The sequence below is a fragment of the Tursiops truncatus genome, chromosome 9 (assembly GCF_011762595.2).
Source record: "Tursiops truncatus isolate mTurTru1 chromosome 9, mTurTru1.mat.Y, whole genome shotgun sequence".
Lineage (NCBI taxonomy): Eukaryota > Metazoa > Chordata > Mammalia > Artiodactyla > Delphinidae > Tursiops > Tursiops truncatus.
In genome coordinates, this window is record NC_047042.1 from 9,995,599 (window position 1) to 10,019,260 (window position 23,662).

The 23,662-nt window shown below is 44.4% G+C and overlaps 1 protein-coding gene across 21 annotated transcripts in view; it reads left to right on the top strand.

Annotated features, from left to right (window-relative positions):
* Positions 1–23,662, top strand: part of COA1 (cytochrome c oxidase assembly factor 1) — a 113,170-nt gene that overhangs the window by 61,181 nt on the left and 28,327 nt on the right. For 10 of the 21 annotated variants that reach the window (XR_012333846.1, XR_012333845.1, XR_012333843.1 and 7 more), the window contains 3 exons: positions 15,181–15,233; positions 17,237–17,336; positions 19,305–19,453. Coding sequence is in view for 1 of the 21 variants with exons in the window: in XM_073809534.1 (XP_073665635.1) it covers positions 15,181–15,233; positions 17,237–17,336; positions 19,305–19,453 (302 nt within the window). In the remaining 20 variants the exon portion in view is untranslated. Of the gene's footprint in view, positions 1–1,437; positions 1,565–14,706; positions 14,952–15,180; positions 15,234–15,705; positions 15,986–16,015; positions 16,565–16,585; positions 16,893–17,236; positions 17,337–19,304; positions 19,454–23,662 lie in introns of those variants that run through there. The other 11 variants (XR_012333850.1, XR_012333861.1, XR_012333848.1 and 8 more) reach the window with 6 other exon arrangements.

The window sequence follows — 23,662 nt, forward strand, 5'->3', positions numbered from 1 at the left end:
TGCTCATTTTTTCTTTTGGGTTGTTTGTTCTTTTTTTATTGGTTTGTAGGATTTACTTACATGTTCTGGATACTTTTCTTGGGTGGTTAGGGTTTAAGAGTTATTTTCTCCGCGTTTAAACTTGTGTAAGTTTTGTTTGAATGTCTGTTTTCAGTTCCTTTGGGTACACACCTAGGAGTGTAGTTGCTGGGTCATATGGTAACTCTATGTTTAACGTTTGGAGAAACTACCAAACTGTTTTCCACAGCAGCTTCACCTTTTTATATTTCCACTAGCAGTGTATGAGAGTTTCAATTTCTCTAAACCCTTACCAACATTTGTCATTATCTGTCTTGTTTTTTTTTTGAAGTGTATTTGACATACAGCATTCTGTAAACTTAAGGTGTACAACATACTGATTTGATACATTTATATATTAATAATATGAGTGCCATTGTAGCAATGTTTAACACCTTTGTCACATCACATAATTATCATTTCTTTAAGTTGTTGGATAATTAAGAGCTACTCTCTTAGCAAGTTTGATCAATATTGTCTATATTTACTGTACTGTGCATTAGATATCTAGGGCTTATTTGCTACTGTTGCAAGTTTGTGCCCTTAAGCAAGGTAGTCTGTCCTATTCTGTAACCCCCAATCCCCTGGTAACCACCAGTTTACTCTCTGTTGCTTAGAGTTTGGCTTTTTTAGATTCCACATATAAGTGATGTCATACAGTATTTGTCTAATTTGTCTTTTTCTGTCTGGTTTATCTCACTTAGCATAATGTCCTCAAGGTCTGTCTATATTGTCACAAATGGCAGGGTGTCCTTTCTCGTGGCTGAATAATATTCCATTGTGTGTTTATGGTATATATACATACGTACATACATACCGTATCTTCTTTATCCATTCATCTGTTGACAAGCATTTAGGTTGTTTTCCTATCTTGGCTATATTGAATAATACTTCAATAAACATGGGAGTGCATATATCTCGTCAGTAAGCTGTTTTCATTTCTTTGGGTATATGCCCAGAAGTGGAGTTGCTGGATCTTATGGTAATTCTATTTTTAATTTTTTGAGGAAATTCCATATTGTTTTCTGCAGCGGCTAAACCAATTTACATTCTCACCAACAGTGTACAAGGGTTCCCTTTTCTTCACATCCTCACCAACACTTGTTATCTCTTGTCTTCTTGATGATAGCAGTTTTAACAGGTGTGAGATGATATCTCATTGTGGTTTTGATTTGCATTTCTCCGATTATTAGTAATGTTGAGCATCTTTTTATGTACCTGTTGGCCATTTGCATGTCTTCTTTGGAAAAATGTTTGGTTCCCCTGCCCATTTTTTTTTTGTGTGTGTGTGTGGTACGCGGGCCTCTCACCGTTGTGGCCTCTCCCGTTGCGGAGCACAGGCTCTGGACGTGCAGGCTCAGTGGCCATGGCTCACGGGCCCAGCTGCTCCGCGGCATGTGGGATCCTCCCAGACCGGGGCACGAACCCGTGTCCCCTGCATCGGCAGGTGGACTCTCAACCACTGCACCAACAGGGAAGCCCCGAAGATCTTCTTTTAACATTTTTGGTAAGGCAGGTCTAGTGATAATGAATTCCCTCCTTTTTCTTTTTGTCTGGGAATCTTTTTCTCTCTCCTTCATTTCTTAAGGAGCACTTTGCTAGGTAATGGATTCTCTGTTGGCATTGTTTTCTTTCAGCACTTCGAATATATCATCCTACTCTCTCCCAGCCTGTAAGGTTTCTGCTAGAAGCCCACTGATAGTGTGAGGAGGGTTCTCTTGTAAGTTACAAGCTTCTTTTCTCTTGCTGCTCTTGAGGTTCTCCGTCTCTTAAGTTTGAAAGTTATAGTGTATCCTGGAGAAGTTATCTTTGGATTGAATTGTTCAGAGATCTGTGAGCTTCAAGAACTTAGATGTCCAAATCTCTCCCCATTTTGGGCAGTTCTCCACCACTATTTCTTTAAACAAGCTTTCTGCCCTTTCTCTGTTTCTTCTTCTGGGACTCCCATAATGCATTGTTTATTTCTTCTAATGGTGTCCCATAAGTTCTGTAGGCTTTCTTCATTCCTTTTCATTCTTTTTTCTTTTTGTTTCTCTGATTGGATAATTTCAAATGACCTGTCTTTGAGTTCATTGATTGTTTTTTCTGTTTGATGTAGTCTGCTGTTGAAGCTCTCTATTGAATTCTTCAGTTCAGTGATTGTATTCTTCAGCTCCAAAATTTGTTTGGTACTTTCTTATGTTTTCTATCTTTTTGTTATACTTCTCATTTTGTTCTTGTATTGTTTTCCTGATTTCATTAAATTGTTTGTCTGTGTTCTCTTGTAGCTCTCTGACCATCTTTATAACAGATTTTTGAATTCTTTGTGAGGCAGTTCGTCTGTCTCCGTTTTGGGGAGAGGTCAGTTACTGGAAATTTACTGATTTTTTTTGTGGTGTCAGTTTTCCTTGTTTCTTTCTGGTTGCTGTAGGCATCTGTGTATTTGAGGAAGCAGTCACTTCTAGACTTTATGAACTGACTTCACTAAGGAAAGACCTTCACCTGCAGGTGGCGGCCCACTAGACTGCGCTGTAAACCTGGGTCTAGTGGTGCAGGGTGCCAAGTGTACGGGTGTGTGGCACCTACAGGCCCCATGGGTACATGGTATCTTGTCAGTTCAAGCAGCAGGAATCCACTACACCGACAACTGTGTGATCCTTGGTGAGAGCCAGAGGCGGTCCATAGTGTCTGCAAGGGCTCTTGAGGTCCTCAGCAGTGTCTGGCGGTCCAGTGGCTATGTACCAGGACAGGCAGTGGTGGTGGCCAGAGTTGGTGCCACATGCCTGGCTGCGAGGGCTGCTGCAGGTGCCTGTGTGGGCAGGTACATGTGCAGTGGCAAGGTCAGAGGTTCAGTAGCAGGGTCAGGGGCCGACTCTAGGAGACCTGGCTGTTAGAGTTGACTTGTGAGTCTGTAGGAGCTAGCCATGGGGCATGCATGGTTTTGGAGCCAGTATCTGGAATCAAGGCTGGTGAGCATAGAGGTGTGGCTGCTGGGACTGTCTTGGGCACACGTGAGGTGCAGGCCAGTGACAGGAGTTGGGGCTTGCTCTGGGTGCCTGAGCAGCTCTGGGGACCTGGGCTGTCACCATACACTCGTGTGGCTTCAGGGGCTTGCTGCAGGCATGTGCATGGCGTTGGAGGCCTGTGATGGGAGTTGGCGCCAGTGGCCTGCAGGGGCTGGCTGCCAGCATGTGCAGCTGTGCAGACCAGTGACAAGAGTCAGAGTCTTATGTGGGCCTTAGCTGTTGGTGTGCACATGTGTGGCTGCAAGGGCCATAGGGGCAGGCACATCCGTGGGGGTCAGCTGCAGGGGTCTAGGCTGGTGTCTTGTTTGCACGCAGCTGCAGCAGCCTGAGTTGGCTGCAGGTGAGCATCCCGGGTTCAAGTGGGAAGTCGTGGGGAAGGAATGGGGAGGGACTCCAGCCCTGTTGTCAAAGTGAAAACCTGTGGGTGAAAATCTCAGAAATCTGCAGGGGGTCTACAGCAGGCTGTGCTGCCTTTTGGTTTCTTCAGCTGTGAAACCTACTGGGGTCCTCTGTGGAGCAGTCTGCTGGGGTGTGCAGTGAGGTCCTCAGTGATGAAGGCTGCCAGCCCTGCAGTGTCCACCAGGCCTGTTGCTGGTGAAAGCTGCTGGGATCCTCTGCAGAGCAGGCCACCGGGAACTGTGTTACTCCTGCCACATGGCTGATATTGGTAGCCCCGGCCCTCCTTCCTGTTCCGAGCTCTCTCTCCATACGTGTCAGCTTTGCTTGTCTCTGGTGGGGTGAAACTGCAGCAGGTCCTGTGTGCCATGCCCTGGAAGGCTGGGGAAGCTAGTCACTCACCTGCTTTCCTTTTCCTGGCAAGGAGAACTGTCTCGCATGGGGGAGTTCCCTCTTGGCACTGAGCAGTGCTGGCCTGGGGGATGGGCTGGTGAAGGCAAAGTCAAACTTTCTTCTTACCTTTTCTGTGCAGTTATCCTCAGGCTTTTTCACCCAGTATGTTGCGGATGCTCCTTAAGTGGATTCCTGAGCTCTCCAGGAGCGATTTTCATTCACGGATAGCTGTCTGATCGTTATTTGTTGGGAGATGGAGGCTGGGGTCTCTTTACTCTGCCTTATTGGTGATGACATCCTGTGTTGTGTGTTTTTTACCTGCCCCCCCCCCCCCAACCTTTGGGGAGGAAAGATATTTTATGCACAGAGAATTATTCAGTGTGCAATGTTTGGGATCCAGACTTCTCTTGCCCAATATGGTGTTTCTAAGGTTTATTCTCACTTGTTCATTTTCATTGATGTACTGTGTGTCATTGTGTGAACATACAACAGTTGTTTTGTTCTCCATTCCATCATTGAGGATATTCTTATTTGGGGCCTATTATAAATAACATGGCTAGGAACATCTTCTGTGTGCTCTTTGTTGTATGTACGTATGTATGTTTTTCTATATATCTTGGAGTGGGATTTCTGGGTTATTGGGTATGTACGTGTGCCCTTTAATAGATATTGTCAAACAGTAGTTCATGGTGCTTTTACTAACTTATACTCCAGCAGCAGTATATGAGAGTTCTCGTTTCTTTGTGGAGATGCATGGAAAGCTCTCACATGTTTAGTAATTATGTGGTAGCTATTTTTGTTTTTATGATGATGACTCCCAGGTACCTTACTTAGGCACCTGGATTGGTTCTATCCACCGCAGTAGGGAATGCAGGAAGGGGAGAGCTGGCACGGCAGAGGGGAAGGTAGGGGAAGGAGCTCACTTGGGGATATGTGTAAGTGTTTAATAGAGGTTTAGTTTAAGCACAGAAGGGATGCCTGGCCTAGATACAGAGATTTGGGAATCATCTTAGTAGACCCAAATTCAAGTCATTGAATAAGATCTTAGGTGAAGATTGGGATGGGGACGGAAGTTGGGGGTGGAAGTGGGGACATAATGTGTATTAGGTTGCTATGGCTGTCATGACAAAATACAACAGACCGGGTGGCTTAAACAACAGAAACTTATTTCCTCACAATTCTAGAGGCGTCATCAATTTTGGTTTCTTCTGAGACCTCTCTCCTTTGCTTGAAGATGGCCATCTTCTCCCTTTGTCTTCACGTGGTCCTTTCTCTGCCCACATGTCTCTGTGCAGATTTCCTCTTATAAGGACACCAGTCATAATTGGATTAGGGCCTACCCTAAAGACCTCGCTGTAACTTAATTACCTCTTTAAAGACCTTATTTTCAAATACAGTTACATTCTGAGATACTGGGTATTAGGGCTTCAACATATGAATTTTGTGGTGAGTGGAGGGGGAGGCAGGTCAGCCCGTAACATAGAATAAGGGAGAATATAGGACAGGTAGAGGACTACAGATTGCAGTAAGGAACTTAAGAGGACTGGCCAGAGAGGTAAAAGGAAAATAGGTAGAGGGTTGAGTCAAATAAAGGGAGGGTTTCAGGGATGGTAGAGTCAACCACAAGCCTCCCAGATTCTAAATCTAGTCACTGATACCGAATTGTTTTACTTTTCTAAATTCTTTTTCTAAAATGGAGACTTTCAGTAGAAATGCTGAAGTAAATGTTTAATAGGGTTTGCCTTACTCATACTCACTTGAAAAATAGTTACGGATCAGAGTCTATTATATGAAGTTTTGGATGCCAGAACATACTGAATATATTGTTGCTGTGTTTTCACATCTTTAAGAGAATGGCCTTGAAACGTACTTTGTTCAAACAGATGAGACATCGTGAGATTTAGAAATCCTAGTTTACTACTTAAAGCTTATTCTACAAGACTCTTGTATCATTTCTGAATTCTAACTGCATTGTAGTTTAGAATGCTCAAAATATTTGTGAGGAGGTTTAAGGATAATGATAAATTCTGTGAAATCACTCTGCTACGTGCCGTGTCCTTCAGCCTTGTTATTGTGCTTCATATCGGACATCTGTTCACTTCTTTGCATCTCCACTGCTACCAGCTAGTCCAGCTGCCATCACCTTTGGTGTGGACTACCACAGAAGACTTTTAACTGGACTTCCTGCTTCCTTCTTGCCCTGTCTAGAGAAACCAAAAAAAAAAAAACCCAAAACAAAAAACCAAGCCAGAGCGTGTCATCCCCTGATTGAAATCTTCAGCAGTTTCTCATTATACCTGGAATTAAATTCAAACTCAGCACCATACCCTGTAAAGATCTGTGTGGTGAAGACCCTGCCTGCCCTCATCTACCACACTAGCCTGCTTTCTGCTGCTTGAACAGACCAAGCCGCTGGCTGCTTTCGGGCCTTAGCCTGGTTTACTTGCCCTTCCCTGCGTTTTCAGATTCAGTCTCAACTCGGATCTTGGCAGAGAGGCCTTCCCTCACTCCGCAGCTAAAACTGCTCTTTCCCCCTTTCACTTTCTAGCTGCCACATGTATGTATGTATGTATGTAAGTAGGTGAGTAGGTTAGTTTTGCAAGCAACTGCAAAATCGTCCTCCAGAGTGGATGTACACTCCCACTGGCAGTGGTTGCTCCACATCCAGCATTTAGTGTTGTCAGTGTTTTGGATTTTAGCAGTTCTGATAGGTGCCTAATGGTATCTCATTGTTATTTTAATTTGTAATTTCCAAATAACATTTGACATTGAGTATCTTGTCATATGCTTATGTCATCTTTATGTCTTTGTTGAACTGTTCACACTTTTTGCCCATTTTTAATTAGGTGATTCATTTTCTTATTGTGTTCTTATTGAGTTTTATGAGTTCTTTGTATATTTCGGATAAAAGTCCTTTATCAGATACGTCTTTTGCAAATATTTTCTCCTAGTCTGTGGCTTGTCTTCTCAGTCTCTGAACACTATTTTTTCCAAAGTATTTATCACTAACTAAAACAGTCATATTGTTTGTCTCCTCCCACTACAGTGTAAAATCCATGAACAACTAACTGTCTTGTTCTCTTCTGTATTTCCAGTGCACAACACGGTCCCTGGTATTTTGGATGCAGTTGACAAATGTTTGTTGACTGAATGGATAACAACTGTTAACGTTTCTAGTTTGTTTTAGTCTTACTGAAAATGGCATTAAGCTGATTTAAGTTCTCCCATCTTATTTAAAACTCTGTCAAAATGTTACCATTTTAGGGCTTCCCTGGTGGTGCAGTGGTTGAGGGTCCGCCTGCCGATTCAGGGGACACGGGTTCGTGCACCAGTCCGGGAAGATCCCACATGCCACGGAGCGGCTGGGCCCATGAGCCATGGCTGCTGAGCCTGCGCGTCCGGAGCCTGTGCTCCGCAATAGGAGAGGCCGCAGCGGTGAGGGGCCCGCGTGCCGCAAAAAAAAAAAAAACAAAGAAAAACATTTTAATCTTCAAAATTAAGGATAATAGCCACTTGTAGTAGTATGAGATGAATTTCCACAGTGGTTCAGATTAATTGGTTTAAGATACATAATTACTGATCTGCACTTGCTTTACCCTCTCAAGAGTTGTACAGATTTATTCTCCAGGAAGTAGTCACAGGATTGGGTGGTGAGAACAGGAGAAACAAAGCCTTACAAAGCCTTATGGGATGAATGCTGCCTGTTAGACACTGGAAAATCTCACTGTGTTCAAATATGTATACATGCACACACACACACACACACACACACACACACACGCACGTTGAATCTTGCAAGGTTAAAAAAATTATGCAGATTCCCTGTTGTTGATTGCTTTTTGTTGACTGGATTTGTAAAAGATGGAAAATGATATGTTGGTCTCCTACTGTGGTTGTTTCCAATTTTTAAAATATGTTTTCTTTAATTGTTTTTAGCTGTATATTTTAGTGTTATGTTGTTTGCCATTAATTTTTATAACTAGTATATTTTTGTCTATTTTTATCCCAATTAATGCTTTTTGCCTTGAATTCTACTCTTTGAATGTTCCCACTCTGCTTTGTTCTTGTATGAATATGCCAAGTCTTCCATTATTAAGACTTTCATTGCTTTTTAAACTTTTGCTCTTAAAAGTGACATATATTTGAAGGAGTTGTTTTTTTAAAAAATCCTTTTAGAAAAGCTTTTTATTTATTTATTTATTTTTGGCTGCGTTGGGTATTTGTTGCTGCATGTGGGCCATCTCTAGTTGCAGTGAGCGGGGGCTACCCTTCGTTGCGGTGCGCAGGCTTCTCCTTGCAGTGGCTTCTCTTGTTGCGGAGCACGGGCTCTAGGTGCATGGGCTTCAGTAGTTGTGGCATGCAGGCTTTAGAGCGCAGGCTCAGTAGTTTTGGCACACGGGCTTAGTTGCTCCGCACCATGTGGGGTCTTCCTAGACCAGGGCTTGAAACCCTCCCTGTTCCCTGCATTGGCAGGCGGATTCTTAACCACTGGGCCACCAGGTGAGTCCCTAGAAAAGCTTTTAAAAGATGTTTTGGTTTTCTGTTGCTGCGTAACACACCATCTCAAAACTTAGTGGCTTTAAACTTAGAACCATTTTGTTAAGTCTCATGATGTATGGTTGCAACAGCTGGATGGTTCTTCTGTTCCATGGTCATTCTGCTGGTACTGTAGTCATGTGGTGGCTCACTTAGACTGGAATGTCCATGAAGGATGGCTGGGCTCAACTGGGATCTTGGAACCGTGGGGCATGTGTGTCTGTCTATCTACTATCTATGCTATCATTTAGTCTCAGTCCTCTCCCTTACCAAGTGGCCTCTTCAACTTATTCTTTTTATGTGATCTCTATAGCAGGGCAGGGTAACCACACTTCTTAGATGACAGCTTGGAACTCCCAAGAGTGCTAGTGGAAGGCCAGGCCTCCTTCAAGCTGAGGCATGGAACTGCCACAGCATCAGTTTGGCCTCATTCTGTTGGCTGAAATGAGTCCTAGTGCCAGCCCAGGTTCATGTGAGAGGGTGTAAACACCAGGAGGTGTGGTTCACTGAGGGACAAATTGGGAACCTACCTACCACAATATGAGAGTTTAAATCCTTCAGGTTTTTTTTTTTTTTTTTTTGCGGTACGCGGGCCTCTCACTGTTGTGGCCTCTCCTGTTGCGGAGCACAGGCTCCGGACGCGCAGGCTCAGCGGCCACAGCTCACGGGCCTAGCCGCTCTGCGGCATGTGGGATCTTCCCGGACTGGGGCACGAACCCGTGTCCCCTGCATCGGCAGGCAGACTCTCAACTACTGCGCCACCAGGGAAGCCCTGGATTTATCTTTTGATGAAATGTAGTATATCTTAACTAATGTTTCAGGAAGGCTCTGTAGATTATAATACCTGAGTTCTTTCCAAATTTATAATGCCTTCCTCTGTCTTCACACAGTTTGATTGGTTATAGAGTTGTTTGGGGTTTTTTTTTGGGGGGGGGGTTGGGGAGGGGGCTTGAGGGATCTTAGTTCCCCGACCAGGGATCGAACCCTGGTCCTCTGCAGTGAAAGCACCAACTCCTAACCACTGGACCACCAGGGAATTCCCGGTTACAGTGTTTCTGGATCACATTCTGTGCTTCTCAGGAGTTTATTGTTACTATTCCATTGTCTTTGGGAATTCATTGTCCTTTATGGGTATACCTTTTTAGGGCACTGGATTCTTCTTTTTTTTTTAATTTTTTTTCATGTAAAGTTTTTGCCAGTGAGGGATGGCAAATGGATCTGGAACACGGTGTGTATGCAGTTTTGTCTTTTTTCAACTCTGTCAAGTTTTCTTCTAGTATAGTTTTGTTTTGTCTCTTCTTCCATTTAACAGCTATTACAGTGATCAGGTTTGGTAGATCTTAATTCTATAAAATTGGCATTTGTCATTTTCTCTATTTTTGCTCTTTCATTCCACATTATGGGAAAACGTCTTGAATGTAACTTCCTCATTATGAATTCAGCTTTTCTGCCATGTTAATTCTGCTCTTTTTCTCCAATGCTAATGGCAGGTCTGCTGTTGCATTTTCAGGTTTCCTTGAAATCTCCTTATCTGAGTTTTTCCCATTTCCTTCTTAGCATGATGTCTCTTTATTCCTGTTGTACTTGGTTCTTACAGGCAGTGTCTTTCAGTAACTAATTATGTGTCTAGATCAATGCTCTTTTCCATATTATTTTATTTCTTGGAGTGAATTGTTGCCACTGCCAGTCCTGTGTCTACTTACTGTGGGGTTGTACTGATAAGGATTGTAGTCTTGGAATGGATATAGAAAAAGAACTTCTGGATGGGGTAGGGAGAATGGCTGTCAGGACTCACCCACTCTGGGGCTGGCTGCCTGTTTCCTGATTGCTACAAACCCAGAAACTTTGGGCTAGGGGTGGAGAGAGGCGAAGGGCTGCTGCACCCTCTTCCCATGCACTTCCTGGCAACTGTGCTCTTTCCCTTCAGAGGCGGGGCTGCAGTTGACCACTGGAGTGTGTCTCTGTCTTCATTCACACTGTAATTAGTGGAAATTTCTCCCAGATTTGAGTAAATTGTTATTGTTCAAAGTAGGCTCTACTTTCTGTCTTTTATTGTGTGTGTCTTTGTAGGTGTTTTTTTTTGTTTGTTTTTTACAATTAACTGCCTTTATTTAAACTATATTTTTTAAATTTTATTTTATTTATTTTTTATACAGCAGGTTCTTATTAGTTATCTATTTTATACATATTTGTGTATATATGTCAATCCCAATCTCCCAATTCATCCCACCACCATCCCCTGCCCTCAACATTCTTAACTCAGCTTAACCAAGGGGGAAAGCTGACTCCTGCCAGGGTGCTTGCCTGGGATTATCCTGAATTCAGAATACAGATTATTCCTCTAGAAGCCTTTGGTTATTCTAAGACTCCAGAGCCCAAACTGGTAAGCTGGCACTAATGTTTCTATGCTTAAGTTTTTAAATGCTTACCTTCTTAGTCTTTTAATTTGGGGGAAGGGGCTTCAACAACAGAACTTTATTTTCTCACAGTTCTGGAGACTGGGAGTTGGAGACCAGGGTGTTGGCAGGTTGGTTTCTTCTGAGGCCTCTCTCCTTGGCTTGCCGGTGGTCTCGTTCTTCCCATGGTTTTCTCTGTGCACCTGCATCCCTGGCGTCTCTTCCTCTTCATATGAGGACACTAGTCATAATGGATTAGAGCTCTACCCTACTGGCCTCATTTTAACATAATCACCTTTTTTTTTTTTCATTGTTACTGAGGTATAATTGACAAATAAAATTGTAAGATATTTAAAGTATACAACTGTGGTGATTTGATATACATAACATAAACACTGTGAAAGGATTCCCTCTAATGAGTTAGTTAACAAATCCATCCCTTAACATTTATTTATTTATTTTTGGTGAGAACATTTATGTTCTTTTAGTTTTTAAAAAATCTTTTATCACATTTACTCGCATGCTGTTATACTTTTGGGTTTTGTTATTAGCCTTTTTTGTCTCCCTTATTTCAAATATAATACATTTCATTCTTTTAAAGTTTAGCCCTGTTTTATTTCTTTTGTGCTATTCCTACTTCTTAAATTCTGTTTTTTCCTCTATTGGTCTTTTTGGCTTTATTCCTTCCTTATTCTTTCACTCTAATTTTAATTCTTACTGCCTTAATTTTTTCATGTCTGTTTTCTTAAGCCTGATTCTCTCGCCTCCTCTGCCCTCCCTCCCCGTCATGGTTTCATTTTATAAAGGCTGGAAGGATGTGTAGTCCTTAAGGGCAGTGTCATTCAACAAATAGGGAAGACCTCTCTCTCCTTCTCCTTCTGAGTGGATTTTATGTCTCTTTGTTCTGTCTTGACCCCTGAAATTATGACTTGGGGATACAGTGGCACCTGTGAACTTTTGGAGTGGCTTTTGGACAGCACGTATCACTTGTATGAGAGGCTGATTGTTCTGAAATCTGTGGTCTGTAATGTGTGTTTCGTCACTCAGGGGAAAGACCATGGCCTCTGGTGTCAGACAGATGCATGTCATAGCTCTGGTGTGGAATAGCTTTGTGACCCTGAGCTGCTCCTAGGTGATTCTGATGTGCACAGAGGTTGAGACTGCACCACGGTACTGCTTCTACTCTTCCCAGGTCAGATCCTGCCTGTGGCTGGAACCCTCAGGGGAGCTTCTGTTCATCGCCCTAGTGATATTCTGTAGACCTCCTTCATCTGGTCGGGGACTTGAGGGGAGGCAGCCAGGAGGGCCCTCCTGCCCTGTGCCAGCTCCCACAACTGTCTAACAGATTGTCCTTTGGCTCTAGAAAGGGATTCAGTACTTTGAAAAAAGTTTGTAGACCATCGGCCGTTGGAGGCTGAAGTCACCCTTCGTATATCAGAGCAGAGCTACTTAGGACTGCTTTCTGGAGAGACCTTGCCTGTACTTTGTTCCTTCTTCCTGTGGCTAACCAGTCCCTTAATTTTCAAAATGGGTCGCGACCCTTTCCGCTTGGTTAACGGTAAAGCAAAAAAATTCTTTCCTTAATTGGCTATGTAATAGACTAATTGAATTTAAGTTTCTAGCAGATTTTCACATCAAGTTTAAATATTTCCAATTCTTATCAAAAGCTTAGTTTTAAAATGTCACATTCTTAGAGGTAGCCTAAAGTCTATCTCTAGTTTTACAGCACCTGTTAGAATTTTTTCTGTGAGATTAGGGCCTGCTGAACACTCTATTCAAAAGCTAGCTGACGGAGCAGGTAAGCTGAAGCTGGTTAAACAGGAGTAGAGACTGAGCCCCCTTTCTCGCCTCCCACCCCAGTCCCTTCACCCCGCTTTGGCAAATGGAGAGCAGGTCGATCACGACTACCTTACCTCTCCACGGAGTCAAGGTAGCCCAGCAGAGCTTCCTACTGAGTCCTCACTGCTTGGGACAGTTGTAAAATTCTGTTTATGTTTTTTTCGTGGACTGTGATTGTGGTTTTCATTATGAAATGTTATAAAAAAAATAGTCATTTGAAAGTTATGAACTTAAAGAGAAAAATCTGGGGATGCTGTTTGTAACGCCAGCCACTTGAGAGATTCCCGTTCTGAACATGTGTGGGAGAGGTCTTTCTCAGGCTTGGTGTGTTATTAGCGGGGATGCTGTTTGTAACGCCAGCCACTTGAGAGATTCCCGTTCTGAACATGTGTGGGAGAGGTCTTTCTCAGGCTTGGTGTGTTATTAGCGGGGATGCTGTTTGTAACGCCAGCCACTTGAGAGGTTCCCGTTCTGAACATGTGTGGGAGAGAGCTTTCTCAGGCTTGGTGTGTTATTGGCAGGTGTGGTACTCCTCCGTGGATGCTCTGGGCCTTGTAGATGCTGAGGCTGCCTTTCTGCTGAGCAGATAGGAAGCTCAGTGTCAAATCCGTGGCCACCTTGAGGAAATGTCTAGTGCGTGACAGTGTGTAATTTGGGACACTAACTTTACCCCAGCTGTGTTTCTCTTCTTAAAATTATTTTCCATGTGTCTTCATTTCCTCATCCATTTATTTACTTCTCTTCTGACATGCATGTCCTTGTTAGCCCCATCATCCTTTTTGGACGAAGTTGGTGTACAAATTAGCAAATACATAAGAACGGTCCTAAATATTTTAAGAAACCACCCTCTTGATCCAGCCTTACTGCGCTGGTCTGAGTTGTCGCAGAAGTCACCTGGCTGCTCGCGCCGCACCCCTCTCCTCCCACTTGCAGCTCCTCACCTGCAGAGCAGACCCAGCAGCGCACGGTAGAGGGCCTTTCAGTAACTGCCTCTATTTCTAGACCCAGCAGCGCAGGGTAGAGGGCCTTTCTGAGCAGTAACCGCCTCTATTTCTAGACCCATTTCCTGCGGCTCTCGCTTCTGCCCCTCTGTTCTCCCTCTGCTCGTCATTTCTGCAAATCTGAAGCCCTCTTCCTACCCCTTCACCTCCTTCTGCTGAGTCGGTTTCCTCTGTGAAACCTTTGCTGATCCCCTCCAGGCAGGGCCGACCACTTCCTGGGTGCTGCTTCCTCTCTTGGTGTACACGTGGGGGCACACTAACTGGGCTGCTCGCCCGTGGGCGCCTTTGTGCAAATTAGAACAGGCACTTTATACAGCCTCCAAATGCTGGAAACCCATCTTAATGAGTGTGTGAGTCTAGGCCGCTTACCCTGTGAGTGGTGCCGTGTGTGTGTGTGTGTGTGTGTGTGTGTAGGGGTGGGTGTGCCTGACTGCGCGGTTGTGCTCCGTGGCCTTGTCTGTGTTGGAATTTGTGTGAATTGTCTGTATCCCCAGCACCATCTGTCTGACCCAGGGCAGGTCCTCAACAACCATTAGCTGATAAGCCAAAGGAAGAGCAAAGGTGTGAATACCTGCCACGCTTTTGTCTGGAAAAATAGCAGGGAAGGCACACCTGACAAGGCCTTTTGCACTGAACGTTATAGATATATTGTAATGCCAAGACATTTTTTTTTTTTTTCCTTCACATCTCAGTGTCTCTGAAATCACAGATATCTTAGTGTGTAATGGTGGGTGAGGGCACAGCGCTGGAGCTGGACTGCCTGCGTCTGAATCCCAGGTCTGCCACTTACACACTTATTTGTGTGAATCTGGGCGTGTTACTTAACCTTTCTGTGTCTCAGTTTACTGGTCTGTAAAATGGGGATGATAACTGTAGTTCGTACTTCATGGGGTTGTTGTGAGAATTCAGTGAACCCTTATATGTGCAGCGCTTAGAATACCACCAGGCACATAGTAGCAAGAGATATGAGCGTTAGCTATTATTAGTATCATAAATGGCTACATATGCACTTAATATACTGTTGTTTCTTTTTAACCCTGAGATGCTGTTTTAGTCCACTGGAGTACAGCTTACATGGATAGCATCTCGTGTCGGTGTCTGTGGACTGGTCCCATTATATGTGCTGTGGTCCCACACCATCTCCCGCCCACACCAGTTTTCTGGTTGCTGCACCAAAACGTGCACGGTACACAGAGAGGAAACCAGCAAGCGTTGTTTTTTCTTCTTCATGTGGCAGAGGAGTCAGAGGGAACAGCCAGGGCCCTGTATAGATAAGGCTCCTTTCAGAACTTCAACGTAACTTCTTGCATGCTCTGAAGCTTAGACTGGTAAGAAATCTTGGCTGTGTAAAACTAGAAACCAGAAAGAATTGGGTTTGAAAAAGTGATTTTATTTATTTATTTTTTGGCTGCACTGCGCGGCTTGTGGGATCTTAGTTCCCCGACCAGGGATTGAACCCAGGCCCCTCAGCAGTGAGAGTGCGGAGTCCTAACCACTGGGCCGCCAGGCAAGTCCCTGAAAAAGTGATTTTAATGTAAAGTTTTTGTCTGATTGCAGGGCAACTTTACTTTGATGATTTTCAAGGAAGCTGGGCTACGAAGTGGCAAAAGGTAATGGCTGTTCTGGGGCCAAGTTCCCCATCGGAAGCCTCTGGGGTGTGCTCAGGTTAGACAGTAGATGAACGTCGCTCCCCAGATAGTTGTGGGTTCGCCTGGTCTTCAGTGCTGACCTGTGGCTGCAAGGCCACGTGAGGGGATGGGGTGGCTCATCGCTGAACCGTGTAGGATGACTTTTCCCTCGTGTCTCATGCTCGCTTTGCAGCTGCTGCCGTGCGGAACTCCTGCTCGCTGCCCCACCCTGTTGAGCTCTCCTTCAGGTTAAGCAAGATCTGACTAATGCATTCTTTGGAGATGCTCTGCTCGTTTTTCTTATGAGACTGAATGGCTCTTCCCAGATCACATCACTGCAATTGACTTGACCCTCAACTTTGAGAAATACTCTTACCTAGTCTGCAGCACAGCCGAAACTTCCACAGCAGCTGGAGAACATTGATTTGGGGGTTCGGCACCTTTTTCTTAGTTGAACAAAACAGTATATAAGTAAATAATACAGGGATGATCTGAAACTTCACCCTCTTTAATTCGATGTATCTAAACCCTGGATTTGATGATATTTCTGTGTAGAACTGGTCAACTTTAGCCCTGTCAGAGGGTGTGTTTAATGATCAGTTCCCAGAAAGAGTATCCACATGAGGAACTTTCTCCAACAGGCCTTCTTCCCTTCAGGATTCACTCACCTTCAGGTGTCAGAAATGACAGGCGTGTTCTTGCTCTCTGTATTCTGGAAAGTGGAGAAGCAGATGGTGAGAATGTGTTTACCTGGACTCCGATCAGCCGGTGGAGGCATTAGCAGTATCCCTAGTTCTGCACTGCGCACCCCTTTAGGTCACATCCAAGGCTTTGTTTTCTAGAGAAGCACAGACAATCTAAGGTTAAATATGCAAACGGGGACATACATACTTATGGTTTATCTTTTCCTTTATGTAAACCTGGAGTTTCCATCTCTGCCCCAAATCTTTTTTTTTTATTTTTTTGAGAAATGTCAGCACAGAGGGCAGAGGAATTACCTTATAGGGCGAGGATGCCCCGATGCAGCCTGTGTGGTCAGAGCCAACTGGAAACCCACAGAGAACCTGACTCACAGGCGTATTCTGTTAGGTCTTTTCTTTTTTTAATTGGCTGTCAACATTTAGAATTCAGGCAGTTTTCCATAAAAGGCCTCTTGAAAAATCGGAAGATCCCTCCAGGCTTGGCCCGCGTAGTGCAGTTAGCTGGAGCCGGGTTGAAGCTGCCTGTCGGCACTTCTCAGGGGCTGCTCGTTTATGTGATTTGTCTTGGCCGTGCGCGCCTTTGAACTGTGTCCTCCTCTGCTTTATGGCCAGGTATCAGACACTTTCCAGAAAGGCCTGGGTGTGAGCGGTGGTTAAAAGGCCACCAGGAAGGAGAATAATTGGTGCCCTCGAGACCCACGTGCTGCTTCTAGTCCCACTTGGCCTTCAGGGGATGGGAGTTCAGGCCGGCTGGGCTAGGTGCCCTGAATTTGCTGAGCTGTCTCCTTCCTGTCCATCTCTTCATTAAGCCTGAAAGTCAGGACCACCGTGTCCTCATCCGGGCGGGGGGGGGGGACGTTTTTCAGAATATGAAAGAAAGCAGCCAGAGACCACCCTGGCCCATTCGGAGGCTTACAAGCCCAGCTATTGCAACAAAAGGGTAAGCTTCCTGTTTACCAGACGGCGTGAGACAAAGTGGTTGTACTTCCTGGCTGTGCGGGACTTGGCACACAGGCTGTGTTCTGTCCCTCAGGACAGCAGGGCTGAATGCCGGCTCTGTGCTCAGCCCTTGCCCCCGTGGCCTGGGTCCTGGATGCGGGCCACCCTTGGGAGGGCACTTTGGCCTGGGCTCCAGAACCGGCCCTGGCCTTTTGAAAGGGAAGGCGGCCTCGCCTCCTTGCTGGCTTCCTCCTTAGCTTTCCTTTCCCTGTGGGGTCCAATCCAGGCAGCGGCGCTTGGCATGAACCTGAATCTAACCATAAATTCACATCTTTTGTTTTTCAGTCTGTAGGAAGCAGGATGTCAGTGCCTCTGGGGAAACAGCTCTTTTTTACCGGCGTGGCGGCTAGCGGGGGCTGCGCCCTTTTGTACTACCTGATACAGAGTAAGTATCCGATGAAGCGCCCGAGGCAGGGCCGCCTCCTAGTTGTCTCTCCCGTTCCTCCATCAAAGGAAATACTTCAGATGCTTTCAGCAGGTTAGAGAAAGGAGGAAAGGACTATTTTTAGAAGCCAGTAAGCCATTCCATTGGCTATAGCTTCCTTCTTATCCTGTAATCCCAGTTTTCCCAGGAGCCACAAGAACAAATCAAAGGAATAGGACCCATTTGCATAAGAAGCCTCAGAAAAGCAAGATGGGCTTTCACTCCAGTGCACACGCAGTAGATCCATCAAGATTTCTGAGATCAGAGAAAGAACAGAGGGAGGGGGACACCAGATGGTTCACAGGTGTGGAGAACTGGCTCTTTCTCAAGTGTCCTCGGCCTGTTTGCCTTGCCATTCTCTGCTGTTGATTTACTGGAGGATGGGACCTTGCGCAGCGGACTCTGGCAAGAGCAGAAAATAAAAGCAGTGTCCAGGCTGGCAAAATCCTGGCAGATGCAGCTTCCAGCCCTCTGCACCCACATTTGAATTTGTAAAGACAGGCCGCGATTATTGTGAGCGGCCTTCTTGTGAGCAGCCGAGGCATTGAAGGGCATTTCCACGCTGCTGGTTGCGAAGCAGCAGCAGTAGTTTTCTCCAGACTGACTTTCTTTGAAGATCTTTTATGCCCGCCCAGCTTGGCTTCTCACCCTGACTCCGCAGCCTGTTACTTCCTGCCAAGATGTGAGGATCACCCGCGGCCCCAGCCCCTCCGCCCCGCTCTTCCCCACCTTCCTTCAGGGTGGGCCCAGAGGCCTGTGAGTCTGGTGGCGGCCGGAGAGGAGCATTCCCAGGGATAATTCAGACCAGAACAACTCAGCAGCCCCTCCCCTCTGCCAGAGGGACGGAGGCAGGGCCTGACGGGAATGAGTACACTTTCGGGTCAGGGGCCTGGCAGCCCTTCCCCTTTAGGAGGCTGGGGTCGGCTGACAGCGATAGTCCAGTGGGCTCTGCAGCCAACTCCGGCTCTAGACTAGCTGTGTGGCCTTATGCGGGGGGGGGGGGGGGGTCTGGCTTCTTCCTGGGCCTCAGTTATCCATGTGACGAGGGGTAATATTAGTGCCTGTATGCGAGGCTGTTGTAAACATTAATCTCACAACTTGTGGGATGCTGAGAAATCGCTCAGTGAAGATGAACTGTCTGGACCCAGCCTCTGCTTCTCCTCAGGGCTGGTACCCCGTTCATGCCTGCAGCATCCCCTCTCCTGGGAAGCGGCACTGGAGGGGCATTCTCCTTGGCCTCTGCAGGCTCAAGCCGCCTTTCCAGTCCATTACTGTGGCTGGGCCTAAGAGGGAAGTCTGTCTTGTTGCCAAACACAAAACCTTACTTGGGAAGCTCACTGTCCTTCGCTGTCTCCTTGGGGCGGCTTGTCCCACCTTGCATTTTCAGGGAGGTGCTTCCTGGAGTTCCTAGTAGCCTTTGGGCCAAGGATACCTGAGGCTGAGAGCAGTTTATAAGCTTTATCTGCATGAAATGTTGGCATACATCTATAACCTTGACAAGTTAGCGTTTAGTCGTAGGTTCTGGCCCCAGCTCTGCCTCGGATTAGCTGTACCACTTTGAGCAAGTCATGGAACCAGAGGACTTAGAACTGAAAGAAAAGTTGGAGACGATCTGATCAGACCCCTTAGATGAAGAGAGGCAACGAATGAGGTGAGGAAATAACAGGTGAAGAAATTGAGGCACAGAAGGGTCCAGTACCTTGCTCAAGGTCATCTGCCACATCGCTGCAGGTGCCGACTTCCTATGTTTTGGTGTCTCTAAAATGGACAGTTCAGGGTAGATGGTCCCTAATGATAATTCCACCCATAAATTTCACGTTTCTGTTTCCATGTTGTACATGAATTACATCATCTCACTTTCTAGGGGGAGTATACCTGACCAAGTTCAATTAAAAAAAAAAAAAAGTAACCTTTTTCTTTCCCACTTAGAAACTTTTTCCAGGGCTTCCTACTACCAGTTGGCGTTGGAGCATCTGCACAGCCACCCTGAGGCCCTGGAAGCTCTGGGCACTCCTCTCAACGTTCACTATCTCCGACTCACCGACAAGTACAACTTTGTGGACATTGCTGATGCAAAGGTAACGTGCTCCCCCTGCGAACTGCAGGCCGGGTGCCTCCTGAGCTGAGGAGGGGCTGCCGTCCTCCGGAAGGAGCCTCGGAGGAAGCTGGAGAAAGATGTGGGATGGGGAAATCTGCTACGTACAACTGCCGCTAGGTGGTACCCAGCACCGTTTAAAAAAGCCTTATGGATTAATTTATTTTCATATAGATTTTTTCCTTTCTGGGGAATTGATGTGGCACGGAAAGCCCTGTTTGTGCTCAGGTCGCCATCTTGAACGGGAGGTTGTAGAGAAATGATCATTGGCGGTTTGCCAGTATTTCAGCTTTGAACTTGAAATACACCTAAACTCTAGTTTTAAAGCTTATTTACATTGCTTCCATGGAATGCCAGTCCATTTTTTCAGCTGTATCTTATCTTCTTTTATAGTTCAACTGATAAAACTCAACTGAATATAAGAAGGGTTTTTTTTTTCTGTTTAATATGTTTTGAGTTGGAGGAATGATTCTCAGTTGTGTGGGGAATACAGAGATGCAGAAGGCTTTCAGGGAGTTTATAGTTTAAAATTCCAGCATAAGACAGGGTGAAGCAAATGCCTTAGTAGAGGCCTAGGAGGGAGAGAGGTTAGTGGCCTGGGAGGTTGTTGTGATGACAGGGAAGGCCACGCCGAGCAGCTTGTACACGAAGGCACATCGCTGTGCTCCCTGCCAGTGTGTCCTCAGCAGAGGTGCAGCTGCCCAGGGAGGGTGTGGGCAGGGAGAACGGGCTGAGGCAACCAGAGGGCTGTGACATCGTCTTGTGAGGTGTGTGCACTTAATTGTGACAAGCAGAAGCCCTGAAATATTTGGAGGACAAGAGTGAGCTGATCTGACCTAGTTTATTTTTTGTTGTTGTTTTTATTATTATTTTTTTTTGCGGTACGCGGGCCTCTCACTGTTGCGGCCTCTCCCGTGGTGGAGCACAGGCTCCGGACGCGCAGGCTCAGCAGCCATGGCTCATGGGCCCAGCCGCTCCACGGCATGTGGGATCTTCCCAGACCAGGGCACGAACCCGTGTCCCCTGCATCGGCAGGCGGACTCTCAACCACTGCGCCACCAGGGAAGCCCAGTTTTTATTATTTTTAATGGAAATAGTTTTATTAGAGATATTTTCCCCCTAACTACAAAAGCAGTTCGTGCTCAAGTATTCTGATAAGGATAATTGATGATTTTTAAAAAAAATTTAATTGATATATAGTGATTCAGTTGTTTGTTCTTGCAGATTATATTACATTATAGGTTATTACAAGATATTGAATATAGTTCCTTGTGCTATACAGTAAATCCTTGTTGCTTGTCTATTTTATATATAGTAGTATGTATCTGTTAATCCCATCCTCCTAATTTACCCCTTCCCCTTTGGTAACCATAAATTTGTTTTCTATGTCTGTGAGTAAATAAATTCATTTTTATTATTTTTTAGATTCCTCATATAAGTGATATTGTATAGTGTTTGTCTTTCTCTGTATGACTTATTTCACTAAGCATAATATTCTCTAGGTCCATCCATGTTGCTGCAAATGGAAATATTTCATTCTTTTTCATAGCTGAGTAATAGTCCATTGTGTGTTTTGTGTGTGTGTGTATACATACATACATCTTCTTAAGCCAGTTGTCTACTGATGGGCCCTTGAGTTGTTTCCATGTCTTGGCTATTATAAATAGTGCTGCTATGAATATTGGGCTGCATGTATCTGTTTGAATTACAGTTTTTGTTTTTTCCATATATATTACCCAGGAGTGGTATTGCTGGATCATATGGTAGCTCTATTTTTAGTTTTTTAAGGAACCTCCACACTGTTCTCCATAGTGGCTGCACCAATTTACATTCCCACCAACAGTGTAGAAGAGTTCGTTTTTCTCCATACCCTTTCTAGCATTTATTTGTAGATTTTTTGATGATAGCATTCTGACTGGTGTGATACCTCATTGTGGTTTTGATTTGTATTTCTCTAATAATTAGCAATTTTGAGCATCTTTTCATATGCTTGTTGGCCATCTGTAGGTCTTTGGAAAAATGTCTATATAGGTCTTCTGCTCATTTTTTGATTGGGTTGTTCGTTTTTTTGCTATTGAGTTGTATGAGCTGTTTGTATATTTTGGGTATTAACCCCTCGTCGGTTGCATCGTTTGCAAATATTTTCTCCCATTCCGTAGGTTATCCTTTTGTTTTGTTGATGGTTTCCTTTGCTGTGTACAGGCTTTTAAGTTTGATTAGGTCCCATTTGTTTATTTTTGCTTTTATTTCTTTTGCCTTGGGAGACTGATCTAAGAAAATATTGCTACAATTTATGTCAAGGAATGTTTTGCCTATGTTCTCTTCTAGGTACTTTATGGTATCATGTCTTATATTTAGGTCTTTAAATCATTTTGATTTTATTTTTGTATATAGTGTGAGGGAATGCTCTAATATCATTTATTTATATGTAGCTGTCCAGCTTTCCCAGCACCACTTGTTGAAGAGACTGTCTTTTCTCTGTAGTATATTCTTGCCTCCTTTGTTGTAGATTAATTGACCATAGGTGTGTGAGTTTATTTCTGGGCTCTCTATTCTGTTACACTGATTTACCTTTTTCTTTTGGTGCCAATACCATGGTGTTTTGAGGCTTTGTAGTATGGCCTGAAGTCTGGAAGTGTTACACCTCCAGCTTTGTTCATTTTTCTCAGGGTTGCTTTGGCAATTCTGGGTCTTTTGTGGTTCCATATAAATGTTAGGATGATTCCAGTTTTGTGAAAAATGTCATGGGTAATTTGATAGGGGTTGCACGAAACCTGTAGTTGCTTTGGGTAGTGTGGTCATTTTAACAATATTTTTCCAATCCAAGAGTGCGGGATATTTTTCCATTTCTTTGACTCCTCTTCAGTTTCCTTTATCAGTATTTTATAGTTGTCAGCATATAGATGTTTCACCCCCTTGGTTAAGTTTATTCCTAGAGTATTTTATGTTTTTTGAAGCGATTTTAAATGGGACTGTTTTACTTTCTCTTTCTGGTATTTCATTAATAGTGTAAAGAAATGCAACAGATGTCTACAAATTAACCTTGTATCCTGCTACCTTGCTGAATTCATTTATTACTCCTAATAGTTTTTGTGTGGTGGTTTTAGGTTCTCTATGTAGAGTATCAGGTCATCTGCAAATAGTGACAGTTTTACCTCTTTCCGTCCAGTCTACATACTTTTTCTTTTGTGTGTGTGTGTCTGATTGCTGTGGCGAAGACTTGCGGTAACACTATGTTGAATAGAAGTGGTGAGTGAGCAGCCTTGTCTTGTTCCTGAATTCAGCAGGAAGGCTTTCAGCTTTTTACTGTTGAGTATTATGCTGGCTGTGGGTTTGTCATAAGTGGTCTTCATTATGTTGAGATGTGTTCCCTCTATACCTACTTTGGTGAAAGGTTTTATCATGAATGGTTGTTGAATTTTTATCAGCTGCTTTTTCTGCATCTATTGTGGTGATCATGTGTTTTTTGTTAATGTGGTGTATCACATTTGATTGATTTGTGTACGTTCAACCATCCTTGTGACCCTGGAATGAATCCAGCTTGATCATGGTGTATGATCCTTTTTATGTATCGTTGGATTTAGTTTGCTAATATTTTGTTGAGGTTTTTTTTGCATCTATATTCATCAGAGATATTGGCTTGTAATTATCTTTTTTTGGTAGTGTCTTTATTTGGTTTTAGGTGCTGGTGACCTCATAGAATGAATTTGGAGGTGTTCCCTCCTCTTCAGTTTTTTTTAGAATACTTTGTATGTTTGGTAGAATTCCCCAGTGAAGCCATCTGGTCCTGGACTTTGTTTGCAGGGGATTTTTGCAATGATCAGTCTGTTCAAATTATGTTTCTTCTTGATTCGGTCTTGGCAGGCTGTATGCTTCTAGAAACTCGTCCGTTTCTTCTGTGTTGTCCAATTTGTTGGCATATAACTGTTCATAGTATTCTCTTAGGATTCTGTATCTCTGTGATAACTGTTGTTATCCCTCCTCTTTCATTTCTTATTTTATCTGGGTCCTCTCTATTTCTTGGTGAGCCTGGCTAGAGGTTTGTTGATTTTGTTTGTTTTTTTGACCTATTTATTTCCTCTCTGATCTTCATTATTTCCTTCCTTCCGCTGACTTTGTTCTTTTTCTGACTCCTTTAGACGGTAGGTTAGATTGAGATTTTTATTTCTTGAGGAGGGTGTGTTTTGCTGTC